Source organism: Canis lupus, chromosome 14 (genome assembly GCF_003254725.2).
Source record: "Canis lupus dingo isolate Sandy chromosome 14, ASM325472v2, whole genome shotgun sequence".
In the NCBI taxonomy this organism is placed as follows: domain Eukaryota; kingdom Metazoa; phylum Chordata; class Mammalia; order Carnivora; family Canidae; genus Canis; species Canis lupus.
This window is the reverse complement of record NC_064256.1, coordinates 42,084,954-42,111,824: the sequence shown is the minus strand read 5'-3', so window position 1 is coordinate 42,111,824 and position 26,871 is coordinate 42,084,954. Positions and strand designations below refer to the sequence as shown.

The window sequence follows — 26,871 nt, the reverse complement described above, 5'->3', positions numbered from 1 at the left end:
CAGTTAAGTTTCTAGTATAAGCATTTCCTAAGTCATCAAAAACGCTTCCCAAACTTCATTGAAGTTAGCAAAATTTCATTGTATGGATATATTTTTCCTCACTTAATCATGGTCCTAATCACTCCTTATTTCCCTCTCATTTATTTAATGGCTTTTAGTAAATGCTTCTTAAAGTACATAAACAATATTTGGAGATCTTGTTAAAACTCAGACTCGGATTCAGTAGGTACGGGGTGGGCCTGAGATTCTGCAATTCTAACAAACTTCTAGGCAGTACAGGCATCAGGGACCATCCTTTGATTGTCCCAGGATCTACATGACTCTGCTTGACTCACCATTCATTATGCTAGGGAAATAGTGAATAGTTTTATTATCTTGACTGATTTATTATCTCTCAGCCTTACCTTAGGAAACTCTAATGTTTTAGGTCTTGAATATGGTCTAGGTCACTGTTTTTCCAAAAACTATCTCTGGTGAATCAGGATTAAGAACCACTGGATCAGTCTTTGATCCTTTAAAGGTTTTTAGAACATCACCTTTTAACACAGACATTATGTGATTCCACCAATCCTCATGCCCACCTTCACTAAGCATAATTTACACTACCTAGCATTTATGATTGTAGCACAAGCCTAAAGAAGAAAAAGGAGCCAACCCAGAAGCTGAGAACAGAGGTACTGCTGCGTGGTGGGGATAAAGGTTGGCGGGGTGGGTGGAAGATGTCACAATCCCAAATATGACTAAAATGACTCAGGGCCCTTTTATAGCTTTGCAATTACTTCCAATTCATTGTTTCACTTGAACTTTTTTTCAAATGTAAGATTAAGAGGGTTAAAGCTATAGGCTCAGCTTTGTTTTATGAATATTTGAACTCCACTAGTCACTGTCATGTTTTAAGCAAAAGGTAAATGTCTTCTAATTGCAATGCTAGCTAATCAGGAATGATAAGCCATCCAGGGTATACTGATGAAACTGCTTTACTGTCAGTTCCTTCAAATCCAGGAAGAGACACATACCTTCTTTGCACATGTGCATTAATTCACATTCAGGATAAGTTATTGCATTTCAGCCTGCTGCTCAAGAGTTGAAGCTGAGATGGTAAATTACCAGAAATGTGTCTTTTATTCAGATATCCTTAGAAACATGCATACAACCTAAAGGAAATCATTGTTATTTGCTCCAAGCTACTAGAAGAAGAACCAGAATTAAAAACAGTAAACCCAAAGGACTATAGGGCCCTACAGACATCCTGTTACCTATATCCCACCCAAATATTTATATTCAAATGAAAAGCATTGTTAGGACTCTTTCATGTTGAAGATTAATTTTCTATTTTAATTAAAAATACCTCATTCATCACAACTTTTGAGACATTTCAGCTAATAGTGCCAAATACTTTTATTTTCCCAGTGGTCCTCCTTGTCTATAAATGTTACCATTGGTCCTGATTTAAGGTTTCTTTTCCATTCAGACTGACAGATTGATACAGAGCACTTGAGTAACCTCCAGATAGAGGGCTGCTGGAGTTAAGGAATGTCCCGTATACATATACTTAGTGAAAAACATGCTGAGTCTTACATAATTACTGTGTTGGAGAAAAGGCAAGGGTAGAGCAATAGGTCAGATAACTACTGTGGTTTGCTCTTTGTAAGGCACAGCCTGATATAATATAAAAATAATTATACGTACAAACCAGATTTTCCAAACTGCTTATTTAGTTTTCTAGGTCAGTATAGCTGGTCAAATCCCTCTGAAAGTTGAGTTTTCCAGCTGACCACAAATGGTTAGTTTACTCCCATTATTTCTGTAAAGTGCTGCATATGTTTAGAAGTTCAAGGGACTGTGATATATATGTCTCATTCTCTGAAGGGTTTTTTCCCCTAATGAGGACTGTTAGTAGACTGGAGAGAAAGAGCAGATCAAAAGCCATGCTACTGTAAAAACTTAACATCATCTTTATTACATGTAATTAAACCTTCAGGTACATACAAATAGGTTCCAAAGGATTCAAAACTGAATTCACTCAATAATTTGAACTTAGCATTTGCATGTTAAAAATCAGTAGTTTTTATAAGTAGAGCCAGTTTTCTGAGAACATGCTAATTATCCCTTTGTTCCAATCTATCCTGTCCTCAATAATTTGCACAAAAAATTGCAATTTTCCATTTATAGAGGAAAAAGTTGGTGCATCAACTGGTCCTTGTGATTTCCAAGCTATGTCGGTGGTCTCAGAAATTTAAAACACCCACTATCTTAAACCAACACAGACTTGAACCAGCTTGTGAGATGCTGATTGTAAGGAAGAGCAGAGCCCCAAGTATGCCCTTGAGCAAGAACAAGGGTGGAGAACAAAACCTCAGCCAAATGATAAGCTAAAAGGTGACAAAGAAAGTACTCTAATTTGGTACCAGATCTTATTTGAGTACTTCCAAAAAGACAATAGACAGTTTTAGGAAATATGGTCAATGGGTTTCAAAATGGGCACATTTGTCCCATTAAGAGCCAACACAAGATACAGTTTTGGCAGGCTTCCAACCTTGTCAATTATCTCAATGCTAGTGCAATCTTCAACCCTGATGGGACTTCCACCTACCCGCGTGTCCTCTATCAATTTCCCAAATCCTAATTGTCTTTTCCTTTCTCTCAGATATACTGCAGAGTTTCCATGTCTCTGGAAATTAATCACTATTTGAGAGATTAATTGGAATTTTAAGACTATTAATTGTAATTTCCTCTTCCTCTTGCTTTTTTAATTTTGCAGGAAATCTACAAGGACTCTTTCAAGCAACTAAAACGCCTATTTAAAATAAAAAGATGTTCCAGCCCCCCAAAATAGCTGCTTCTCTGAAATTTTGATTCTATGACTTGTCATTCATCATATCTGGAGAATTACATGTAGGCTTAGTTACAAACTTCACCTGGGGATTAAGAATAATTGGTTTACATAATAAGATTAATTATATATAACCATTAAAATGATAAATGATATAATTTCCAATCTCTAAAAGAACTCGCATATTCAAAATCAGTTGCTTATGGAAGAAGAGTAAATAACTTAAAGCCAAAAGAAAATATAGTAGTTAAAAGCTTGTCCCATAGGGTTGTGGTCCTCGGAATGTGTTTGTTCCCCTGGAAATTGAATCTGCCTTATGACACAAACACACACATACGTCCCACATCCCACAAAGAGGCATACATACACTGACACACACACAAACCTAGACAGACACAGACACACACATGTGCACGCACAGAACAACTCACCAACACACCCTGGCACGTGCATAAACACAGATATTCACACACATACACACACACAGACACACAGACACACAGACACACACATACACACACACACTGAAGACATTACTTTCAACCACAGCAAATCCTTGGAATGACATAGCAACAAGTATTTTTAATTCCTGCTTAACCAGTAGTAAATGTCTCCTGGCACAGCATAAACATAAAATTGAATTACAGAAGAAAAAGCCTGGGGAAACCGACTTAGACTTGTGTGATGGTTTTAAAAATGCTTTCCTTGTGGTAAGAAGTCACAACTACAGGCCTGCCTCTGAGCTAAACAAGACCCTTAATCAGGACATCCGAGAGGCCTCCTAAGACTGTGACACTTACAGAACCAGAGAGAAAGAAGCTGGAAGGGCTTCATCTAGCAGAACTGCATATGCAGGAGAGGGAGACAGTGAGTGCAATGGACAGCCTCCCACTTGTCTTGTTTTCAGTCTAGAGACCAGACTTGTGGCCCTGTTTGTAAGGATCCCCATGCAGAACTTCTGGCATCTTGAAGAGGGTACAAAACACTCAGAAGACAACGGCCAAGAGCAGCAGCAACTTAAGGGAAGTGTTCTGAGCTATAAATATTCGTAACTGAGAATGACTTCACCAGTTCTACAAAGTTCCAAATTCACTACCACACCTTGGACTTTGTAGATACCTTTGGATGAGGTCTATGTCTCCATTCATACAATTTTTCATCCAAAAAAATGTTTTGATGAAGCTGCGAAGTGGCAGGCCCTCTGCTAGTGATCTGAGGGTCCCTGCCTTTATGGAGTGACAATGCGCTGGGGACACACTCTGAACAAGAAGTTACAAGGAGGCTGCTTCCTATCCCTTTATGTCACCAGAGCCACACATGGTGGCTGACACCAAACATGCACTTAATTTTTACAGCGGAGAGAATGGAAAAAGGAAGGAGAAAGCAAGGATAAGAAGATCTCAGAATACTGCCACCTACCTTACCAATTTTATAGATAAAATACTTGGGTAATTAATTAGGTAAATAAGGGAGACTCAACACAGGATTTGTATATACCATATACTTAAACATAAAAAATATTTACTTACCTCCATTTGAAGTTATGACTATTATGTATATTCAGAAATGACAATGTTTTTAGTAATGGAGCTCATATCAAATTGGTCTCTGGTCAATAAATTGGTGGAGATTAGGGCAGATATCACAGGAAGACCAACACCACACCCTGCTGAGTGAGGATAATAAACTCAAGGAATAGAAAGGGCAAAAACTGCTCTGTAAGAATTGATATTAACCTGAAGGCTCCTGTCAACAAGTCAATACTGATCCAGAAAGCTTTCCATCCTGGTAGAGGTGAGGCTTCCTAGAAAAGTCGGGTTTGAAAAGTCAGGTTTTGCAACCTATGGCCAAAGGAGTCATGGGCCAGAGGGCCAAGGAGAGGTTACTCCAGCCCCACATTTAGAAAGGAAGTAAAACATTAACACAAGTGTGAGGGGTGCTGTGTGCCAGGAACCATGTTAAGCCACTAGGCAGTACAAAGACGGTAAGACCCAGGACCTTCTCTCAAGCAGCTTACCATTGATTAGGCAGGAGCCACAGGAAAGGAGGCCATATTTAAGTAGAAATGAAAGTACAAACGGGAAACAGGATCAAACAGACTCATTTTTGAAAGCAAGAAAGTATTTCTTAAACAGAGGTGTTGGCAGTGTCTAGAAACACCATCTACAGAATTGGGACTGAGAAAGTATGACCACAGCTTCCTTTCATTAAAGTCACTTGTATTTCCCTCCTCAGAATAGTGAACACAGGCACTGCCGATCAAACTAAGAGGGAGAGTTATGACTTGTGTGTGTATGTGTGTGAGTGCGCATGCAAGATAATAGTAATGTGGTACATTTTTTTTAAAAAGGAGTCCCTATCTTTCAAGATAGCAACTGAAATATTTACAGATGAAGTGATACTAGACCTGAGATTTGCTTCAAAATAATCCAAATGATGCAGGTGAAGTTTAGAGGACACCAGAGCTGATACAAACTGATCATTGTTAAAGTCGGTTAAAGGGGTGTTCATTATACTTTTCTCTTTAAATACATTTGAAATGTTCTATATAAAAAGTAATTTAAGATATGAATTGTAGGAAAACATGAAACTTTTGGGATCCCTGGGTGGCGCAGCGGTTTGGCGTCTGCCTTTGGCCCAGGGCGCAATCCTGGAGACCCGGGATCGAATCCCACGTCGGGCTCCCGGTGCATGGAGCCTGCTTCTCCCTCTGCCTATGTCTCTGCCTCTCTCTCTCTCTCTCTCTCTCTCTCTCTGACTATCATAAATAAATAAATAAATAATTAAAAAAAAAAACATGAAACTTTTAAATGATCATTCAATAAAATAGTGTTATTCAGTGTAAGCTAAAAAATGAACAAAAGCTCCTTGAAAACCATTATTAAATATGAAGATGAGGCCTCGATTGGGTGTCATGTACACTATAACTATGCCTTGACCAAGAAAGCTCGATCTACTACATCTTTGGGATTCTAAGTCAATTTATAATCTGCTTTTCAAATTCCCAGTTGCCATCCTATAGTGGATTCTGAAATCAACTTGTGGGCCCTGACCAGTTTTTAGATGAACGAATTCAAATATCATAGAAAAAAATAATATCAGAGCACCTCACACGGACAGGGGGAAGCCTTGTTTGCAGAGCTGGTGTCTCTGTATGTGTGTGAGTGCCTATGCATACTCAGTGTTTGCATTTAATCTATTCTCACTATGGTAGCCAGAGTGGTTCTGTTAAAACCCAAGTCAGATCATGTCACTCTTCTGGAACCCTACAGGGACAGCCAACCTCACTCGGTACCAAATCCTAACAATGGCCTACAAGGCCCACCATGATCTGCCCCCCATTCCTGCCCAGTTCTATTTACCTCCTATTCACCCCTGCTCCATTGACCTTATTTCTGTTCCTGGAACACACCAGGCACACTCCTGCAGCCGGACATCTGTAATTACCCTCTGTCTGGAATGCTCTTCCTCCAGATATCTGCATGCTGGCTGCCTCACCATCAAATGTCAGCTTTTCAGTAAGAGCTTCCCTGATCACACAATGTAACATTCAGACCCACCCCCACTCCAGTATTTCCCATTTCCCTTCCTTCTTTATTTTTCTCCATAGAACTTATCACCTTCTAGCATTCTATATGAACTATGAATTATCTGTATCATAATTATATAAAATTATGATGCACATACTTGATAGGTTACATATATTTTCTTTTGTTTATCATCTCTCTGTATTTAGAAACTTCACAAAGAGCAGCATTTTTTTGTCTTTTTTTCCTTCACTGCAGTAATATCTCTAACACTTAGAACATGGTAATACTTAATAAATAAATATATGCTGAATTATGTGTGTGTGGATGGTATGTGTGTGTATATATGCTGGCTTGTGATATGAAATGTATTTCTTAGTGTGGGTCGCATTCCGAAAGGCTTGTATAATATTGCCCTGGAGCACACTTGGAATATCTCTGGGCTTTACTCAGAGTGAGGCCTGAAATGTGAGTGCAGCACAGATACCCAAGAGTAGTGATGCTTTATACCCTGAGTGCCTGAAACAAATGGTGCCAATGGTAACCGCTATGTGAAGTATGCGTGTGAGGTGGGAGGCTTGTTCCCTTGGCGATACCACCAATCTACCATAAATTGGCAAGAAGAAATAGGCAAGAGTCAGAAAATCATAAAATTTTCAAGACTTTCAAGATGATCTGGTCCAACCTAATAATTCTACAGATGAGCATCAAAAAGTCACAAAATGATAATGTAATCTGCCCCAGGCCATATGAAAAGCAAACACTGGGCTAGAGCTGGCACAGACCTGGCCACATGATTCCTTGTCCAATGATCTTTACACACTCTGGCCTGCCATAAAAATGAAAAACGGGAATCTGTGCTCCAAAAGCCTGCCTGTTCTTCTTCCTTTGGAAATAACCTGAGATTCTTTCTCCAATTAGGTGTCAATCATCTATTTGTTGCACTCAAGGCTTGACAATTTGCAGGGCTCTCTATTTTAAAAACAAAGAGCTCCTAATGATCACTATTTCTCATAAATCAAAGCTTTAAAAAATTCCTTGCCATAGCAACCAGGAGTGGTTGAATTATCTACTATTCTCTGAATTTCTAATAAAACAATTCCAACTTACACCAGGCCCAGGGATGTTAAAGTCAGTCAAGAATGGGGCATCTGGGTGGCTCAGTAGGTTAAGCATCTGCATTCTGCTCAGGTCATGATCCTGGGGTCCTGGAATCGAGTCCCATATTGGGCTCTCTGCTCCACAGGGAGCCTGCTTCTCCCTCTGTCTCTGCCTCCCCCACCCCTCTCTGTCTCTCATGAATAAATAAAAAAAATATATTTTTTAAAAAAGTAAGTCAAAAATCAAAACCTTCAGTCCTTCCTGTCTAACTTTTCATCAGAGCTAAGGAATCTATCCAGAATCACACTTAATATTTTTCCATAACCATAAAACAAAGTGCTTCAATTCACAAAGCACTAACATATGAAAGCAAGGCATCAGTAAAAGCTGTGAGTCACTTTAATTTGGAAGGGAAGCAGAAATATTCTGGTCGCAGAATGAGTATTACTACAGGCTAAATACATTCACCAATTTTCTGCTTCTCAACTAGACTATAATAAGTCCCTTGAGTGGGAGGGGCCAGGTTTCTTAGAACTCTCAGTATTTCTGTGGTGGCCTTAGAGATTTCAAAGACTGAGGATCTTCATGACATTACTGTGCCGGACACTCTTGGTTCCTCTGTCCTCCTTCACAGAACCCTGTACTGTTCAGATGTCCTCACACCTTTGGGAGAGGCTAGCCCCATCCCCATTCCAGGAAGGAGGTCATTGTCTAGAGAGAAAGCATCATGGAAATCCTATCTCCTTGCCAGTGATTGCCTTGCATATGAGCATGTGACAAAACTGTGAGCAATGAGGCAAGGGAAAGTCTGCTGGGAGAAGAGGAGCTTCTGAGAAAGGCTTTCTCACTTTTCACACAGCAATGAGAAAGAGACTACAGGTATCCCCTGTTGTTCAAAAGTTTGCACTAAAAAAAAAAGTTTGCATTACACAACTTCTCTTTTACAAAAGACCTACACTAACCTACATTTTCACTAACCAAATGAAACCCCCAAAAGATTTTTGCTTTTGCAAAAAAAAGGGGGTGAAAAGCAAAGATAGTATTCAGCATTAGTTTTGCAGTGAGCAGTTATGAAGGCAGTGGAGACCCCCAGCAGTGCGAGTGGTCCCACAATGTTCCATTCCCAAAATTAGACTCAGCATCTTAGCATCTAGCCACGTAGCTTTGAATGGTATCTATGAGCATCTGTGTTTTGTCTTGATTTATTTTGTACATCTATTAGCAATCTTGCATCCTAAGGTATCAGAAAAGTCAAAGAGAGGTTATTTTTTGGTCCTGGGAACACTCACAGATTTTTCCATATAAATTAATAAAAAATGCCTCTTCACTTTGTATCATTTTGGCTTAAAAAAGATTTCATAGGAAATCTACTTTCAGACAGTGGGGGAAACCTGTACTTCTTTACCCTTTCTATGGTGATGCCAGGTAGTGCTGTTGTCATCTTGACACCAAAAGAAAAGAGAAGCTCAGGGCAAAGCTCCTCCACCAAGAGGACAGAGCCAAGAGAACTGTAGAGAAGCCAACAGAGTCAGATGCCACAGTGTTTGGTTACCCTATCTTCCACTTCTTTTCAGTGTTTTCTGTATTTGCAGCAGAAACCTCCTAACCCATATAATAACTGCACCTTTAAATGTTCTACGGAGGAAGCAAGGAGGCATGAATGTGTCATGCATGTTGGTGTTAGCAAGAGAAAGTTGCATGAAGAGCACCTTTTGTTAGGGAAAGCTTGGCCTGTGATGTTAGAAAGTACAGCGGTACCCCCGTTACCCAATGGGGGAGGGGAGACACCTTCCAAGGCCCTCAGTGGGTTCCTAAGTCCACAGAGAGAACCTCATATTTATTGTTTTTTCCTATATATACAAACCTAGGGTAAAGTTCAATTTATAAATTAGGCGCAGCAAGGGATTAAAAACAGTAACTGAGAATGAAATAGAAACTTACAATATTCTGTAGTAAAAGTTACAGAAATGCAATCTCTGTCTCTCAATATTATTGCACTGTACTCACCCTCCTTCTTCCTGGGATGATGTGAGATGATGACCTGTAGATGAGGCAGAGATGAGGCAGATGACGTAAGCACTGCGAGGTAGAGTTAGGCTACTATTGACCTTCCGCTGATTCATCAGAAACAGGACAGTTTGCTTCCCCAACATGGTTGATGATGAAAATGTGAAAACATGAAAAGCAAAACCACGGATCAAGGCGGACCACTATAGGAGGACCGGGGAATAAAATCCACCCCTGGAGTGAAATGTCAGAGCAGGTACAGAGGCCAATACCAGGCACAATGCCCCTGGCCTCCATGTGCTGTTGGGTAGGGAACCCAAGGCAGCCAGATTTCCCCCGGGGAGAGGACACCAAAGAACAAATTCACCGTCTTGCATACTCACTTCCTCCCCCGGGTGCCAGGAAAATACTCCGAATGAGAACCTAAGGAAGAGGATGTTTCAGTACTTGCTTTGCCTCCACACTCCCATCAATAGGTATCTGTTTGTATTGGGGGTGCAGGGTGCCCACCTTTGTTGTGCCACGACGAGTAAGAAGGACAAGCCATGAATAGTTTGAAGGGGAGTCAACCTTGCTATGAACTCCTATAGGCGACTTAAGATTGAAGCCTGCTCATGAAAGTGGCCATGCAGGGACTCTGTCCCCCCAAGATGCCAATCTTTATCTCCACAAGCTCCCCACCAGAGCCAGATTTTCCTCTAAGAGGCAGAAAGTCGATCTTATTCTAGCAGTCACTAAACTCTCAGGGAGGGGAACTTTGCACTCTAAAGCAGCAGGTATTTTTCAAATACTGATTGGTTGGATTCATTATCATGAACTATATGTGATTCTGGAAGACTTCATATTTGAAATATTCATATTTTATAACATGTCTGAGCAAATGCATGTTTCTTTACTTGTTCAGAGTTACAGTAAACATTATTGGAACATCCAAGACAACTGTACCTGTGTAATATTTCTGACGAAGTATTTACAGTACAATGCTGTGATCTGACATGATCAAAGTGTGCCCACTCTTTGATTAGAAACAACAAAAGAGCCAGCAGATCATACCCCGGGAAATGCCTGCACATGCATCCATCTAGTGAGGGTACCTGGAGGCAGCAACAGAAGCATCATTGTACTAGTAAACTCAGCAGTACCCAGGTTACACAGTAGGAAACTGGGTTCCCAGATGACTCACATTCTGCTTTGAAGGCGTCAAGAGTTTGTGCCCAGGGCTTGAAAATCTGCACAGAAATCTGATTAACCGGGATCCCTGGGTGGCGCAGCGGTTTGGTGCCTGCCTTTGGCCCAGGGCGCGATCCTGGAGACCCGGGATCGAATCCCACATCGGGCTCCCAGTGCATGGAGCCTGCTTCTCCCTCTGCCTGTGTCTCTGCGCCTCTCTCTCTCTCTGTGACTATCATAAATAAATAAAAATTAAAAAAAAAGAAATCTGATTAACCAGTCATGAGAAATGCACTGATTGCTTTGCACAGCATCAGCAGAATCACCTGCTAAAAATCTAAAAATCATCTAAAAATCACCTGCTGTTGGCCCTCATTCTTCAGCCAGAGAGAGGATATCGCAGCCTTTGAGGGCACTGGGGAAAGAGGCATCATTGAGCTGACCCCGGGAACCAAGCACAGAGAACGCATCTCAATGGAACCTTCTGAGGAGGTGGGGAGCTGTCAGTAGAAACAGACAACTATAGGAATAAAAATGGGAAGAGGAGGGCTACCCCCATGTGTTGCTATCAGTGAATATGGAAAAAAGCTTTCCTATCTGTTTATGAGTATCCATCAAGGAAGGACTTGATCTATGGGGTTTTTCCCTGTCTGCTCACTTTAAACCTTTTCCCATTCTCAGCCCTGCTCTATCAATTTTTTTTTTGCCTCTCTTAACAACAGCTCTATTGAAATCGAATTCACAGACTCTACAATTCACCTGTTTAAAAGTGTACAGTTCGATGACTTTCAGTATATTACAGAGATGGGCAACCATTACCACAATCAATTTCAGACAGCTTCATCACCCCCCAAAAGAAACCCCATACTCATTGGCAGTTAGTTGTTCCAGTTTCCCTCCAGCCTTCCCTGCTTTAGGAATCACTTATCCACTTTCTGTCTCTATGATTTGTCTATTCTGGATATTTCATATAGGTAGACTCATACAATATGTGGTCTCTTACCACTGGCTTCCTTCACATAACATTTTCAAGGTTCACACCTGCTGTAGCACGTGCACTGTATCACTTTCTTAAATCTTTTCTGTGGCTCTCCCTGTTCAGCTCTAGCTTTACTACTTATATTCCTTGAGTGGTTCAGTATTCACTCCTGAAAAGTACTTACGAACTACAAATCAACTCTAAGAAGCAGTCCTGCTTCGGAGAAGACCATGTGATTTTGTTGGGAGTCTCCTATTGCATTTAAGTGCAAAAAATCCATATTATGAGTTTTAAAAGACTCCTAATTTTCTAAAAATCATTAAAGGCATGCAGCTAATGTGAACCAGAGACAGGAACCTTACAGAACTGATTTACATATAAGAGATAAAAGAGGGGCTAAAGTGGCATTCCTCGACAATTATTGAGTGCCTCTTGCATGCGACACACTGTTCTAGGTACTAGAGATTGGCAGTGAGCAAAACAGACAAAAACATCTGCCTTTCTGAAGCATAGATTCTGGATTATTTCTTTCAATTACTTAAAGAAAGAAGGAAAATGAAGGTAATAGTAAACAAGAAATTCATAGTGGTTACCTTTACAGGAAGAGAGTGAAAGAAGAAGGGACGGAAGGGAGAAAGTAGGTGATGTTCCTAGACTGAGTGACTCCGAATGAGAGTTCTGTTGTTGTGCTTCATAACTTCCATGTCTGTTGCAGAGATTTACTTGCATAGATTGGATATTACATCAAACTTAATTTTAAAAAGAGCCACTCCACTGGATCAGAAAGTATAAATGAGAGATTTGTCTGAGCTAATTTAAAATGTTTATGGGAAAGTAGGATGCACAATGGAATCATACACTGAATGGAGAAATTCTAACCCAATGGGCTTAACACTTCAAGGTTTTGAAAAGTTGGTGAAGAGCAAGGTAATATATTTACATGAGATTTTTCAAGTTATATTAGAGAATCATGAACTCTGAGCGATTGTTTATCACCCAAGAGGGGAATCAATAGAGCGTCTATATATGACTGAAACTTCATGAGATCAGAGATTTTTATGTTTTGTTCACAAGTTTTCCAAGTTCAAATTTCTTTCACAGACACTATTCCATTTGATTTCCATAAGAATTATTAGCCCATTTTATGGACAAGAAATTGCAGATGGACCCAAATTAAGATAGCCAGTTGGTGCTGGTATTTGGACCAGCAACTCAGCTTCCCAATACTTGCCACACAATACCACTCTTGAAGTCTGGGGTTCAAATGAACCCACACTTATTTACAAAACCCAAGAGTGGATGTTAGAAATAAGTTTCAGAGACTAAAATTTAAAGCAATGAAAAGAAATATCAGTCCACTCTAGGGGTGGAAAATGGATGGAACTCATTACTATAAGGAGGATCACAAGCTGAAACTACATATGCTCTCAGAAACGTGTCTACATGAATTCCTGAATGACAGATTTACACTCAGCTATTTACGAAAAGTTAGATGTCTGCAGGGCATCTCTTCCTTGAAAGTCTGCTGAGCATTTTTATAAAATACCTCTTAGTGCTTTTACTGGGGTTAGAATGCTGAACCAAATAAGTACTATGGCAATTATTATATTCTTATGACAAATTACATTGTCTAATTCCAAATCATGTCTTCCGCTGGTAATTGCCTAGGATTTGCTGTGGTTATGTTCCTAATCTTAATCCAATATTATTTCAAGAGAGTTGAAAGCCCCTGTCAATTGCTTTTTTTCTCTGAGGAAGAATTCATATTTAGAAAAAAAGGAAAAAGGCATGTGGGTTAGTTTGGCTGCTTAAAGCAAGCATGGGGCTCTCATGTGGATAAAGTTCAGGCCTCGGGATGTTCACGTCACGTAGGAGAAAAAACTTCTGTGCCCTGACCACTGACAGTACATTCAACCTTGAACATTGATCCTAAGGGAGATAACAGAGAGGACACCTGGCTTGAACTAAGCAGGTCCCCAGCCAGAAAACAGTAACTCACAGGGCACTTCCTGTGGGAGACATGATAATGCTCTCTTTGCATATGAAAGTCAGCAAAATAGTGTTATTTACCCAATAAACATGACTTAACAGTTCCACTGTCTGCAGGGACAAACACTATAAAACAAAATGGCTAATTTTTCTATAATAAAGTGAATTTGAATGAGCAACTTAAATCAATATTAGGCAGCCGAATTATGTGTATTAATATCTACACATCATTAGCATAATCCCAAGTGTATTTTTTTCATTACTAAAAGTAATGCTAGGCTTGACTTTGCCTTTCCCTTGATATTAACTTTTATATATTATATATTTGGTTTGGAAATAACTTTTGCTTGAAACCTCATCTCCTTCTGCTTTCTGGATGTTACGTATACACACAAACATGCACATATAGACATATATACATGTATACAGACATAGATCACACATATACATGTTTTATACACATATACATATTCATGGCAAGAAGCCTCGGTACAAACATTATCAGAGAAGAATTTCCTACACAGGTCAGGAGAAAAATGTGTCTTGTTCACCCAACTTCTTAGCATTACAGGCTTTCTTCGGAGGAGGAGTACACATAAATCTAACAAGTAAATATGTAAAGTCTAGAATTATAGTAGTAAAGCCTAAAACAAAGCACAAAACCTGTATCAACAAGAATCTGATGGAGCTCAATTCCATCTCTCTCTCTATTACCTCATTTCAAAATCTCTGTACAGGCCCAGAAAAATGAAGGACATCTCTCGATGTCTGGCACTAAAACAAAACAGGTACCTGAGAATGGGGGCTGAACTGGGCCACACAGAAGAGAGGGTATCTTTCTCTAGCTTGGAGAGTGTGCAGGGCAGCAACTATGGGAGCCATGGAGCAGTGAATCGGCAGGTTTCATGTGGTACATTCTCTGATAAAGGCTAGAACATTCTCACTCAAGTTGTCCAGACCAGTGGCTGTCCAATACAAATATGATGTGAGCTATGTATCTAATCTTAAAAAATCTGGCAGCCACATTAAATTTTCTAAAGAATTTATTTATTTATTTATTTATTTATTTATTTATTTATGAGAGAGAGAGAGAGAGAGAGAGCACCCAAGTATGAGCAGGAGAAAGGGCAGACAGAGAGAGAGAATCTTTAGTAAACTCCATGCTCAGTGCAGAGCCCAACTTGATCTCAAGACCCTGAAATCATGACCCGAGCCAAAACCAAGAGTCAGATGCTTAACCAACTGAGCCCCCCAGGTGCCTCACCACATTTTTTTTTAATTAACCAGGTGAAATTGGTTTTTACAATATCTTTTTTTAACCTAATATCCAAAAAATATAATCATCTCAACGTATAACCCACATAACAAGGTTATTCGTGAGATATTTTATATTTTTTTTTGTTTTGTACTAAGTCTTCAAACTCTTGGTAAGTATTTTACACTTGCAGTGCATGTCCAGTCACACTAGCCACATTTCAAGAGCTAAACAGCTCATGTGGGCAGTGCAAGCCTCAGTCTTGAGATACTTATAGGTCAGACTATTATAGGCCCGTGTTGCAGCCACACATTCTAGTATTTGTTGCAGAAGATTCACCCTTCAACCCATAGTCCCTATTTTCTGTTTTCTTGTCCCAAACATTGATCTCTTGGGTGTATTCCTCAGAAGCAAAACTATTCAAGAAAAAGCACTTTAGGGGCAGCCGGGTGGCTCCATTGGTTGAGTGGCTGGCTCTTGATTTCGGCTCGGGTCATGATCTCAGGGTGGTGAAATCAAGCCCCAGGATGGACTCCAAGTTCAGTGAGGAATGTACTTGAGGTGTACTCTCTCCAATAAATAAACACATCATTAAAAAAAAGAAAAAAGAAAAAGCACTTTATATTGTTAGTGTGCAATTACGTGAAATAAATAAGGAACGCTAGGTTTTATTTCCTTGAAGAACACAGTGCTCAGCCAGTCCTGAGAGTACAGAAGGACTCTCTGTACAAGGCAAGATGAAATCCAGGTACTGGGCCTCTGATCAGAGAAAAGAATTGCAAATGGTCATCACCCACCCAAGTGATACTGTGATTCATACTACCCTAAATTTATGATCTGAGTTATGTCAATAAGGACTAAGCCATACAGGCCACGGGCCTCTGGCTATTATGTCTGAATCCAATGGCCTCAACATTGACCTCTTTCTTGATGGTTGTTTGACCCTTTAAAGATACCATCTACCTTTCCATTTTTTGGTTGCACTTGAAGATGGTAACAGAAGTTCAAGGAGGGCAGCTTCCTTTTCTTAGGAACAGTCATGTTCCTGCATCTTATCTGCATTCATTTTCTTCCAATTAAATGTGCTAATTCTCAAAGCTAACTTTATTTTCTAAAAACCAGTGCATTTGCTTTGCCCCATATGTGGGACTTTTGCAGTAGTAAAATACTTCTAGGCGAATGGTTTGCTGATGGCCAAGTTGGTAGAAAACCTCCTTTAAATAGCATGGCTTGGATATGCCACTAGCAACCTCAGTCCACACGTTCACAATTTTCTTATTTTCTTTATGATGTTTTGGAAGAGATACAATTATAAGATTCAAACTACTTCTGGACATGGGCAATTTTTTTTTCCTCTTTGAGGGCAAAATTATAGCTCACTGTGGGATTTTTTTAAAAAGAGATGGATTTGTCATTAGGGAAATTAGAGACAATTTTTTAAAAGGCTTGAATCCAATTTCAAGACTAGAAGAGTTTATAAACATTTTAATTACTCCCTAACATCATCCTCTAGCTGTCATTCCACAATTCCCCTCAAAGTTATGAAAAAATTACTTTTTTAAAAAAACCAATTTGCAAAATTAGTGAAATATAACCAAAGCAGCACTATGAGCAAATACAGGAATGAGAGAACATTCTATCAAGGTTCCTATCTGTAGCTTATTATTTTACGTTAGTAAGGTCCCTGTCCTAGAACCACCTTCCCTGTTTACCAGAGCTGCCCAACAGAATCTTCACAGGATGATGGAAATGTTCTATTTCTTCATGGTCTAATATGGTAGCCATGGACCACATGTGTCACTGAGCACTTGAAATGTGCCTAATGCAACTGAGGAACTGAATTTATTTAAATTTAAATTTAAATTTAAACCACAGCTACATGTGGCTCGTGGTTACCATATTAGACAGCACAGCTATATATAGATAGGGCAGACGCTAGCTCACTTAAGTCCTTGTGCCTCTATTGGCACAACAACAGCCTTGAGATCTAAGGCTCATTTAAAATACAAAGCACTTTATGACTTCTTTTTTTGAAAATATTAAATAATTAAACAGAACAGCCTTTATGAAGCCAGACAGAAAAAAACAGCTGTAAGAAATTCTCTAAGGATAATGCTACTCCTTAGGATGCGCCAGGAAAGGGGATGGAGAATGAATGTTCTGGGAACACGGGTCCGAGTTGTCAGTTCCAGCTCTCGCTCCACCACCAACTAGCTGAATGGCCCTGATTCTCTTATGTATCTAATTCTGGAATCTGCTAAAACAACCTGCAAGCCCCCCTCCTCACTTGAAACCTATAATGATATGTAAAGTCAAACGAGCTTGGGAGGGAAAAGACATTTTCTCAGGTAGAAGTGTTGCATAGGTCTACCTGAATGCCTTCCATAATTTCAGTTCCTTTACTTTTCGCTTAAGATATAAGTTAAGAAATATATATTCTTCCCTTGAGGATTCAGAATCTGGGAGTTTCATGAGGTGATCACAAGACTAGATAAGCTCGCATGAGATGGAATGCTTTTAAGACTTCAGTGAAGACAATCAATTGGAGGCAAACTGTACTATTCTTTTCTACTCCTCAGTCTTCTTTCATTTGGAAAATTTTCAAACCTTAGAAAAGTTGCAAGAATAGTACATGAACACCTATAGACCCTTCACCTTGTGAGATTATTCTTAAGAGCAGATATCCATAAATCCAATTTCCCAGGCGATCTCTCTACAGAGTATTCACTCGGTAATATCTCCCAGGTCCCAACGGTAGTGAGATTAAGCTTTGGTCAGGTTCAGTGTGGGTCTGGATAACTACCAAGGGCATCAAAATAAAGCACAGATGTATTACTGTATTTTCTCTGTTAACAAGGAGCATGCATTTCAGCCTTAAACTTTAATGTCAGACACTTTCAAAACATAGATAGAAACACAAACCAACCCTTTATGTTTCAAGAGGAAAGAACCTGATCTTTGAAATTAAGGAGTCGTTCCTCCAACCCTACCACCTCGAATCCAAGCCCCATGTCCTCTCTGAACCTATGTGTTTGTTTGCAAAAGGGGATACCTGGTCTGCCTTAAAGAAATACTCCAAGGACTACATGTAAACAGAGTGAGACATAGTAATCATTCAGTATTGCTAGTTGCCTTTTCAGTTTACTAAGCAGTTTCCCAAGCAGTGCTTCAGAAATGACAACCCTGTGGGGTAAATTCATCAGATACCTCTATTTCTGGTTTAAAGACAAGAGGACTGAGGCTCACTGATGTTCAGGGCAGGAGGGAAGGAAGGGGGAAGAATCTGCATCTGCAGAGCAGATAGGATAGCCAGGTCTATGGGAGACAATACTTCTATCACCCCGTTAATGCTCACATCAGTTCTGGGAAACAGGCCGTCATATCTGCAGTTTGCAGTGAGGTACTTAAAGCTCAGAGGCTATTTTTACCAAAGGTCACACATCCTTAGCTAGTTGTACAGCTTGGTTAAGTATGTGGTTTAAGGGCCTATGGTTAAGGGTTTGGGAACTTTCCTTAAGGGTTCAAGAGTCCTGGTTAATGGTTTAAGGGTCACAGTCAGGGCTTGAAGCCTCTCGAAGAGCCTTAGTTAAGGGTTTAAGTGCCCTGGTCAATGCGCTAGTTAAAGGTTTCAGCATCCAGATCTTCTGACTCTGAGTTTAGAGCTCCGCCTGCAATATCTAATGAAGACACATGTCAGAAAGGGAGATTTCTTGCCAGCCTAAGGAAGCTGACTGATTCTCCAAATCTAGTGGATTCCAGCAGGAAAGTGGCATCCAGCCTTTCTTGTTGCAAAGTGTCCTCCCCAGCAGGCTCACCAAGGCAAGGGGTGATTGGCAGCTTACATAACGTGTAGAGGATGTCTCAACTCCAAGAATCTTATCAGTATAACCTCTGACCTGAGATGATTACATTTTAAATAAGGCTATTCACTGAACACCTTTATTAGAGAATGTCTATGGGAACTTAGGCATTGGATGATTTAAAACAACTCCTTATATGGCTGAGGTTGGGTGACTTGGACAGGCCAAGCTACTGAAGCAAGGCAAGGCTGTAATTAGGCCACGCTGTAAAGATTATTCAAAGATTGGCCCCCACAAAGGTGTTCGATTAATAATAAATGAGGGGAAAAGCGGGCTATTTGCACAACTCTTGGTGGGTACAGAGCTGCAAAGTTTTATCGCCCCGTGGCAATGCACACATGCCGGGTCCTCAGTTTCAGATCCCAGGGAACAGATACATGGGTCCCATTGCAGAGCGGACTGCCTGGGGGACCAGCACTTTCCTAACTGGATTTTCCTCTGGCCATGGAGGCTTTAAAAACACCTTTGCTTTTGTTAGTAACTTTGAGACACATGAGTGTGTTCGGTCACACCAACCAGCCTGCATCAGAGATAGAGGCATCCATCTGATCCCCTGACCAGAATCCATGTGAGAAACAGAATACCAGCTTCCATTTCCAATGAGCAAATGGAAAGAGAAGCAGGATGGTGCTTAGAGGATTTGGAAACTCATAGTCAAGTAAGACCAAGCGCAGGGTTGATGAAAAAGAAAATTCTAAATAGAAGTCTGACCAACATAATAACGGGTGGGAAAACAAAAAGAAGAGAGGGAGGAAGGAAGGAAGGAAGGAAAAGGAAAGGAAGAAAGAAAGCCATTCATTTTGAAAATTAAATGACACACTTCAGGAGTCATGAAATGTGAATACATTCATAAAAGATAAATGATGGGTGGGTGATAGATGGATGCTGTTAATCATAATGGGTCTATCACTAGGTCCCTTTCTCTTTCTTTGATTCTAACCATCTTGGCAAGAATCTTGATCTTCTGGCAGAAAAACTCCTTTTCAAAACATATGTGACACTGCTTATGTCTAGGTGTTCCAAACCCCATGTCCGGTTATTTTCACCATTGTGCAGAAACAGGAGATCCTGCAGAGCAGCAGCCGGCACTCAGCAGTGCTAACACCCGGGCCAAGCCCCAGGTTGCAGCTCAAAGAACACACTGTCCAGTTAAATCCCACATGGAGCGGCCTCAGAAAATACCTGGTGTTTGTGTCCCCCGAAAGCTGAACAAATGGCAGGATCTTTTAAAACACTTCATTGGGTTTGTGGGAATGGCGGGGGGGGGGGGGAATATGGCATTTTGGCAAATGTACACATATCAGTGGGCCCTTGTCAAACACAGCAAATATGCAGTCATGCTTAAGAAAAGTCTTTGCTCTCAGATTCTCTATCGCTGGGTTCATCTGGTTTACTTCAAAGGGCCAGTGAAAAATCTAATAGGTTAAAAGGAGGTGTGGGAAGGTCACCAGAAAAATAGCAAAGAACAATACTCCCTCCATCCGAGTGAATGATTTCTTTCAGAGCATTAGTTTTGGCTTTGTGATTTTTTTGTGTGTGTGATTTTTTTAATTTGCAATTTTTTTGAAATCGTAATTTTTGGGGGTGAGTTAAAACAACAAAAATCATCATCCTGACCCTCTAGGTAATTATGAAATTAAATTACCAGCCGTTATCACTGAAACAAAGGTAAAGACATTTCTTTCCCACAAAATTGGGTATTGAGTATTTCTGAATAATTCAGGGGTCCAAGAGAAGACTTCTAAGTGTGAGTGTCTGTTTTAACAAAGATATTGTTTTGTAGTATTGGATCCATGGAGTTTCTAATTTTATATATATATATGTCTTGGCAGCATTATTATAGTTTTACCTTCTGTATCTAGGGATATGAAAGATTTGTATACGTCACTGGTTCTGACCCTCCAATAATGAGTAATGAGAATTCCTGTTTATCATTTCTAGGATCAAGCCAGTGTGACAGCAGAAAATAGCATTATTTATTTGGTCCACATTACTACTGTATAGAATCTGGAGAAATAAATGCCTCAATTCATTTAGGAATGTTCTTTTCCCAATTAAGGTTTCAATGACTCTACACAAAAATACTGATTTTTATCTTTTTTCATCTGCATGTTAACTTAAAAAGTCTATGTTGATTTAATTTTTATAATACGGTGTATTTGTGTTCTTAAAATCTTAACAACTTCTTATCCTGGAGGTCCCTTTAATATTTAATTTTTACCTTGTTCAGTTACTGGAAAACGTCTCATAGCTTTTTTATTTATTACTTTACCTGAGTTTATTTCTTTTCTTTCTTTCTTTCTTTTTTATTTCTGTGAAATTACCCATTTGGCAATCACTTCACTAAAATGCAAAAAGTTCTTATTTCAATTACAAAAGCCAATACAACCCATGATTATTAAGAAAACTATTTTGCAAATCAACCATTGTTTATTTCAGAGTATAATCAAGTACCACAGGCTAGAGTAAAATCTTAAGGATAGTGATTTCTTTCCCACTTAAAATAATAAAGGTAATCAAACCTTCCTGCCAATCTAGGTGATTGTGAAATTTAATTACTAGTAGTTATCATTAAAACAAAGGCAAAGCAATTTCTTCTACACATAATTGAATATTCCAAAAGAAAATTTCTGAACAGTTCTTAGAAAATGTATTTAAAAATTAATTTTAACCTGATTATTTCATTTGTTATGTCTCAGTTGCAAAGTAGAATAAATGACACACTTGGGTGTTGTTGTTCAACAACAGCAAGTGAGAACATATTCTCAGGAAAATCAGATAACTTTGAGCTTAATATTGAGTGAATTATTAGATCTTGACTCTCTGTGCAAACACAACCAAACCTAAATCTTCCAGATCTATTCCTCCAAGAGAGGTTTAACCCATATTATTCGAGTTCACCTCTCCATATGCTTATTCGCTACAGAATCCACTGTTCCTTTTATACTGCTCAGTTGCCCCAGTATGTCCTAAAGCTTCCAGAGCTGTTCCATCAAACTCACAGCTACCTGAATGGAAAGAAAACCCCCTACCTACGTCAGCAGTAACACTAAGGGATCTGACACCTCTCTGCATGATGCTAATGAATCTATAAGCTTAACTGTTCAGAGAAGAGATACCCCCTACAAAATGGATCCATAGCCCTAAGAAAGGAAGTTGAAAATGAGGCTCTGGACTTCCCATCTCCAGGCCTTTGCCTAAGCTCTTCCCTCTTCCTGAAATATCTTTCCCCCCTCTGTTCTCTGGAAAAAATAACCCACTCATCCTTTCAGTCCCAACTCACAGGTCACCTCCACTGACCCCTGCATACTGAGGGAATCACTCTTCCTTGTACTCTCCTCCACATAATTCATTTTATCCAACAGGAATATACATTACTATTTTTAATAGTTTATTTATTCATGAGAGAGAGAGAGAGAGGCAGAGACACAGGCAGAGGGAGAAGCAGGCTCCCTGCAGGGAGGCTTACCTGGGACTAGATCCTGGGTCTCCAGGATCAGGCCCTGGGCTGAAGGCAGCACTAAACCAATGAGCCACCTGGGCTGCCCCTACATTACCATTTTGTTGTCCATCTCTGCTGCTGGGTGATGAGGCAAAGGATCTTAACTCGTCTTTCTATTCCAAACACTTGGGACAATGCCCGAAACCTACAATACGCTTAATAACTGCTTATTTAATAGACTTCAAACCTCAAGATCAAATTTAACATGCAATGTAAGAGGCAAATTTTATGTGTGTTGGATTTCTTTCTGCACCTGAAGTCTGAGCCATGAAGTGCCTTCTATTTCATTCCTCAAAGGAGCAAAATGTATTCACACCAAACACTTCCTGAGTGCCATACCCTATGCTAAATGCTCCACACACATTATCTCATTGAATCCACACGGCATTCCTATGAGTAGGTCCCATTATTAACATGAGCCTTATCTACAGATGAGGAAATTGAAGCTGGGAAAAGTGGAGTGACTCTCTCCAATTGACCCTGTTGGTGAATGATGCAGCCAAAATGCAAGAACAATAATCCTAGAACTTCAAAACTAGAAGGAATCCTAAAATTACCTTCCTCACTCAGCCTCCTTGAAGCTGAGGGTTATAACTTACTTCCTGGCATATAGTAGGCCCTATGTGAAAACGGTGATGAATTGATGGATGGAGTGTCCTATTTTCTCAGACTCTGGCCTTTGCCTGGGAGAACGCAGCTGTCACCACAAACAGGCTCTATTCTTTAGTGCCCAACACCTCTCACAGGTGTGAATTGCTTGTGTCATCTGAATTATTCATGATCCACACCACGGGCAAATGTGCTTAAAAAGAGAACTACAGCTTCTTGTATTTTTCAAGACCAAGGGTCTCATTAATTGGTATATTGAAAAATATAAGCTCACGGGCCAGTCTGATGCACGCCAAAACCATATATCCCTGCCCACTTTTTGAATTTCGGTGCCCATGTCATTTCCCAGTTGCCACTAGGATTTAAAATCGTGGTAACTCCCGCAGGAAGGAGAGCCATCTAAGCTCCCGTATCCTATCTGCAAAGCAACTGCCATCATCTAAAGCGAGTTCTGTGTGACTTCAAACCCACGTATTTTTCTGAAGCCTGAATTCAATTTTTCAATCAGGTCTCTTAAGCTACACCAAGATCTGAACACTCAGATGCTACAGCATCTGTAATTTCTGCCATCAGTAAATCATGTGATAACACTGACTTCTTGTCTCTTCTTCGTTCTTCTTTCCCGTTGCCACCTCTCCCCTACCAGTCCCTTTTCTAGTGGGCAGTCTTCTGAGAGGAATAACCATATGCTAATCGTAAGCCAACATCACTGTACTTTAAATTCAACGTTAGTCAACCAAAATGAATCGAAAAGCAGCAGCAGTGGTTTGGGGGCACTAAAAATACGCTGTAGCATTTGCTGAGTTCTCAGAATTAAAACCACAGGCAGTCAACTTGTTGCTGCTCTTAATAAGATATGACTGTTCTGCCCCATTGGCTGCTACTACCAGAAACTTGAACTATATCATATGCCTAACAACACTGTGCTTTTGATTAGTTGGCAGTGATCAAGAAAGGAAGTGCTATTTCCCTGGAACTGAACCTGCCAAAAAAGATAACAGATGGCTTTCAAGGGATCACCTTGCGTCCCATCACAATCGCACCTTAGTCAAACTCCCCTCGTATTTATGGTTACGTTAGTTACACATCTATAGATTGGGCTGATTTACGACAGGCTTGCCCCATCCCATGGTCCCAACCAGGTGATTCTTCGCCTGAGTTTAATGACTGAGTAACTGTAACAACAACAACAACAACAACAACAACAAGCGCGCTCACACACGCACACACACACACACACACACACACTAGGATTTAATGCCATATTAACATACTCAGGATTTTCCTTAGGATTTCAAGACCATGTAGACCCCTGTACGCTGTTCGCCACACTCCAATGTCTTCTCAGCTGTGCCTTTAGGGTCTGTCATTAAAGTTTGCAGCGACCAGAGTGGTAGAAGAATCCTACCTAATGCATCATTCTGATTAGAAACCTGTCATACTCAGAAACCAGAGGGTCCGTTCCTATTGATTCCTAGTCCTTCAGACTCATTAGCAGTTTTTTCCCCTTCAAGGAGACCTGCTGACCAACCCTGTAAAAGCTGAAAGAAGCCCTCCCTCTGCTCAGCCCCACTTGACAACCCAGCGTATGCCTGGAAAGTGAAATTACAGAGAGTATCATAAGAAAATGTCCAAGAGGCCACATAGGAAAATCACGCGCACACACACACGCACACACACGCTTGTAAAGCGGCAAATTGTCGGAGGTTGGGCTCGACCTTCCTTCCTCTAAGTCGCCCGAATTCAATCAGGACCAGAGCGACTGTACGTATCCCTTCCTTCCCCGGGTCTCAAACCGTGCCCCCGCGCTCGTGTCTCCGCGGAGCTAATTTCTGAAACAAACAAAGAAAATCAAGTGTGCGAGGAGCCTCGGGTTTGGGCCCCCCCAGCCTGGCGGGCGCCGCGCCGCGAGCGGGTCCGTGCGCCCCGCGCCCCCCGCGCCCCCCGCGCCCCCCGAGCCGTGCGCGCCCCTCGGGCCGGGCTCCTGCGGCTCCGGCTCCCTCCGCCTGTCGCGGCCGCCGCGCCCCCAGGACCCCCGGGCGCCGCCGCTCGCCCACCCCCGCCTGCCGGAGGCCGGGCGCCGAGGTGCTGCCGCGGGCAGACGGGACAAGTGTCCCAGCGGGCGCCCGCCCGGGAGAGACCGGGTGGCCCGGGATGCGGGGGCCGGGGGGCGGCCACAGGTAGGCTCTCCGCATCCCGGGGCGCGGGGCGGGCAGGGGGCGCGGGGCGCGCAGGGGGCGGCAGAGCCCCGCGGCAGCCGCGTCCCACCGGCTGAAACTCACCGGAGGACACGGAGGAGCCGGACAGGCTGGAGTTGCTGGACGCTGCCATCTCGCGCCCCGCGCGTCGCTGCTGCTCAGCCCCGGTGCGGGTGCGGACGCCGCCGCCGCTGCCCCCGCGGCCCCCAGCCCATGGCAAAGTCCTGGGGACGCGCGCGGAGCCCCAGCCTCCGGACTCCGCTTGCACTTCCTGCTCCGCCAGATGACGCGCTCCCGCCGCCGCTATTTATTTGTGGTTTCCGTCCCTCTCCGCGCCCGTGCACGCTCCCCTCCGGGGCCCGGGGTAGGTGCGAGCGCCCGGAGGCCGGGGCTGGGGGCGGCCGGGGCGGGCGAGCCGTGCGCCTCCAGCCGAGCCCCCGCAGGTGCCCCGCGCTCCCCCGCGCGCGCCCCGCCAGCTCCCGCACCTCCCGGCGGCGCCCCGAGCGGCCCGGGCCCGGCGGCGGGAGCCAGGCGCTCCGAGCGACCTCCCCCCGCTCCCTCCGCCCCGGCTCCGCTCGCGCGCACACAAAGGAAGGAGCCGAGACGCGGGAGCTCGGGGGCTGCTTCTGCGCCGCGCGGGCTTGACAGCTCCGGAGACCCGGGGCCGCGGGCGGAGGCCGGGGGCTGCGGGGCGGGGGAGGGGGGCGGGACCCCGGGGTGCCCGGGAGGCCGCCGGGGGGCGCGGGGCGCGCGCGGCGCTGCTCCGCGGTTTGGGGGCACCCGGCAGTGGGGAGACGGCGGAGGGGCTCGCCGCCCGCGGCCGGGCCAAGACAGCCGGGGTGGGGGACCGGAGGGCGAGGGCGAGGTCACCGGGGACACGGTGCCGGGCAAAGGGGGCCCTGGGGCGCCCGAGCGGCCCTGGAGCGCTTCTTGCGCCCCCCTCCAAATTGTCCTTTGTTACTCTGCAGCTGTCGGTCCCTGCCCTGCGAGGTGTGTTTCCTAAAACACCCTGCAAACACCCTAGCGAGCCCGATCCAGAGGCGCTTAAGTACACCTCTCCGGGGGGGCCCCCCTCCTCCTCCTCCCGCCCCCCGCCCCAGCCACTGGACACTCCACTGGGCTTTTGAGGTTGCCCTTCAAAGAAATAGAGATGTTCCAAATATGTCATCAGGCCCACACAAAGCCCGGGTGTCCAAAGAAAGAGGTTCTCTGACTCGTCTGGTAAAGGATCCTCACAAAAGACTTGGCAGCAGGTCCACCGAGCCCTTCCTTTCAGGATAAGGACTTGCTGAGGTTGTGCGAGAGAGAAAGAGACTTGAGCGCAAGGTGTGTACCTTTCCCCTGTATTTAAACGTAAATTAATTTCACTGGGAGGAAATATCATACGGATTTTTTTTTTTAAATCTATTTCACGCTCCCAGCAGGGTAATCGGTGCTTTCAATCCTGAAGCAACAGAAAACTGTGAAATCTGAACAGAAATTGTTAGATCAAAGGAAAACGCAAACATTAAAGGAATGAAAGTACTCTCATTATGTAGCAAAGTGGAAAGTGTTCACATTGGGGTAGTTCAATTTTTTAAAACGTGGTTAAAAGGACAGAGTCAATTTAAAAATTATCAGGAGTGACACAGGAACAGCAGACAGTCCTAGGGGGCTCACATCAACCACGCATCCAACGTACAGTGAATGATAAATGTTGAATAATCATAATATGCACTCATGTCACATTTTCTAGTTGATTTAAACTTTTTAAAAAAACATTCCCTTCAGGATGCCATCCCAGCGCACCTTCCCAATAAAGCGCTCTCTCTTTCTCTTTCTCTCTCTCTTTTTTTAAATGC

General features: G+C 42.4%; 1 protein-coding gene across 1 annotated transcript in view; it reads right to left on the bottom strand.

Moving 5' to 3' along the window:
* The window catches only part of CHN2 (chimerin 2), a 295,899-nt gene extending 270,542 nt beyond the window's left edge, over nucleotides 1-25,357 (bottom strand). The window contains exon 1 of the mRNA XM_025464493.3: nucleotides 25,115-25,357. Coding sequence (XP_025320278.1) covers nucleotides 25,115-25,163 — 49 coding nt within the window. The 5' untranslated portion in view covers nucleotides 25,164-25,357. The remainder of the gene's footprint in view (nucleotides 1-25,114) is intronic.
* Between the last annotated feature and the right edge of the window lie 1,514 nt (nucleotides 25,358-26,871).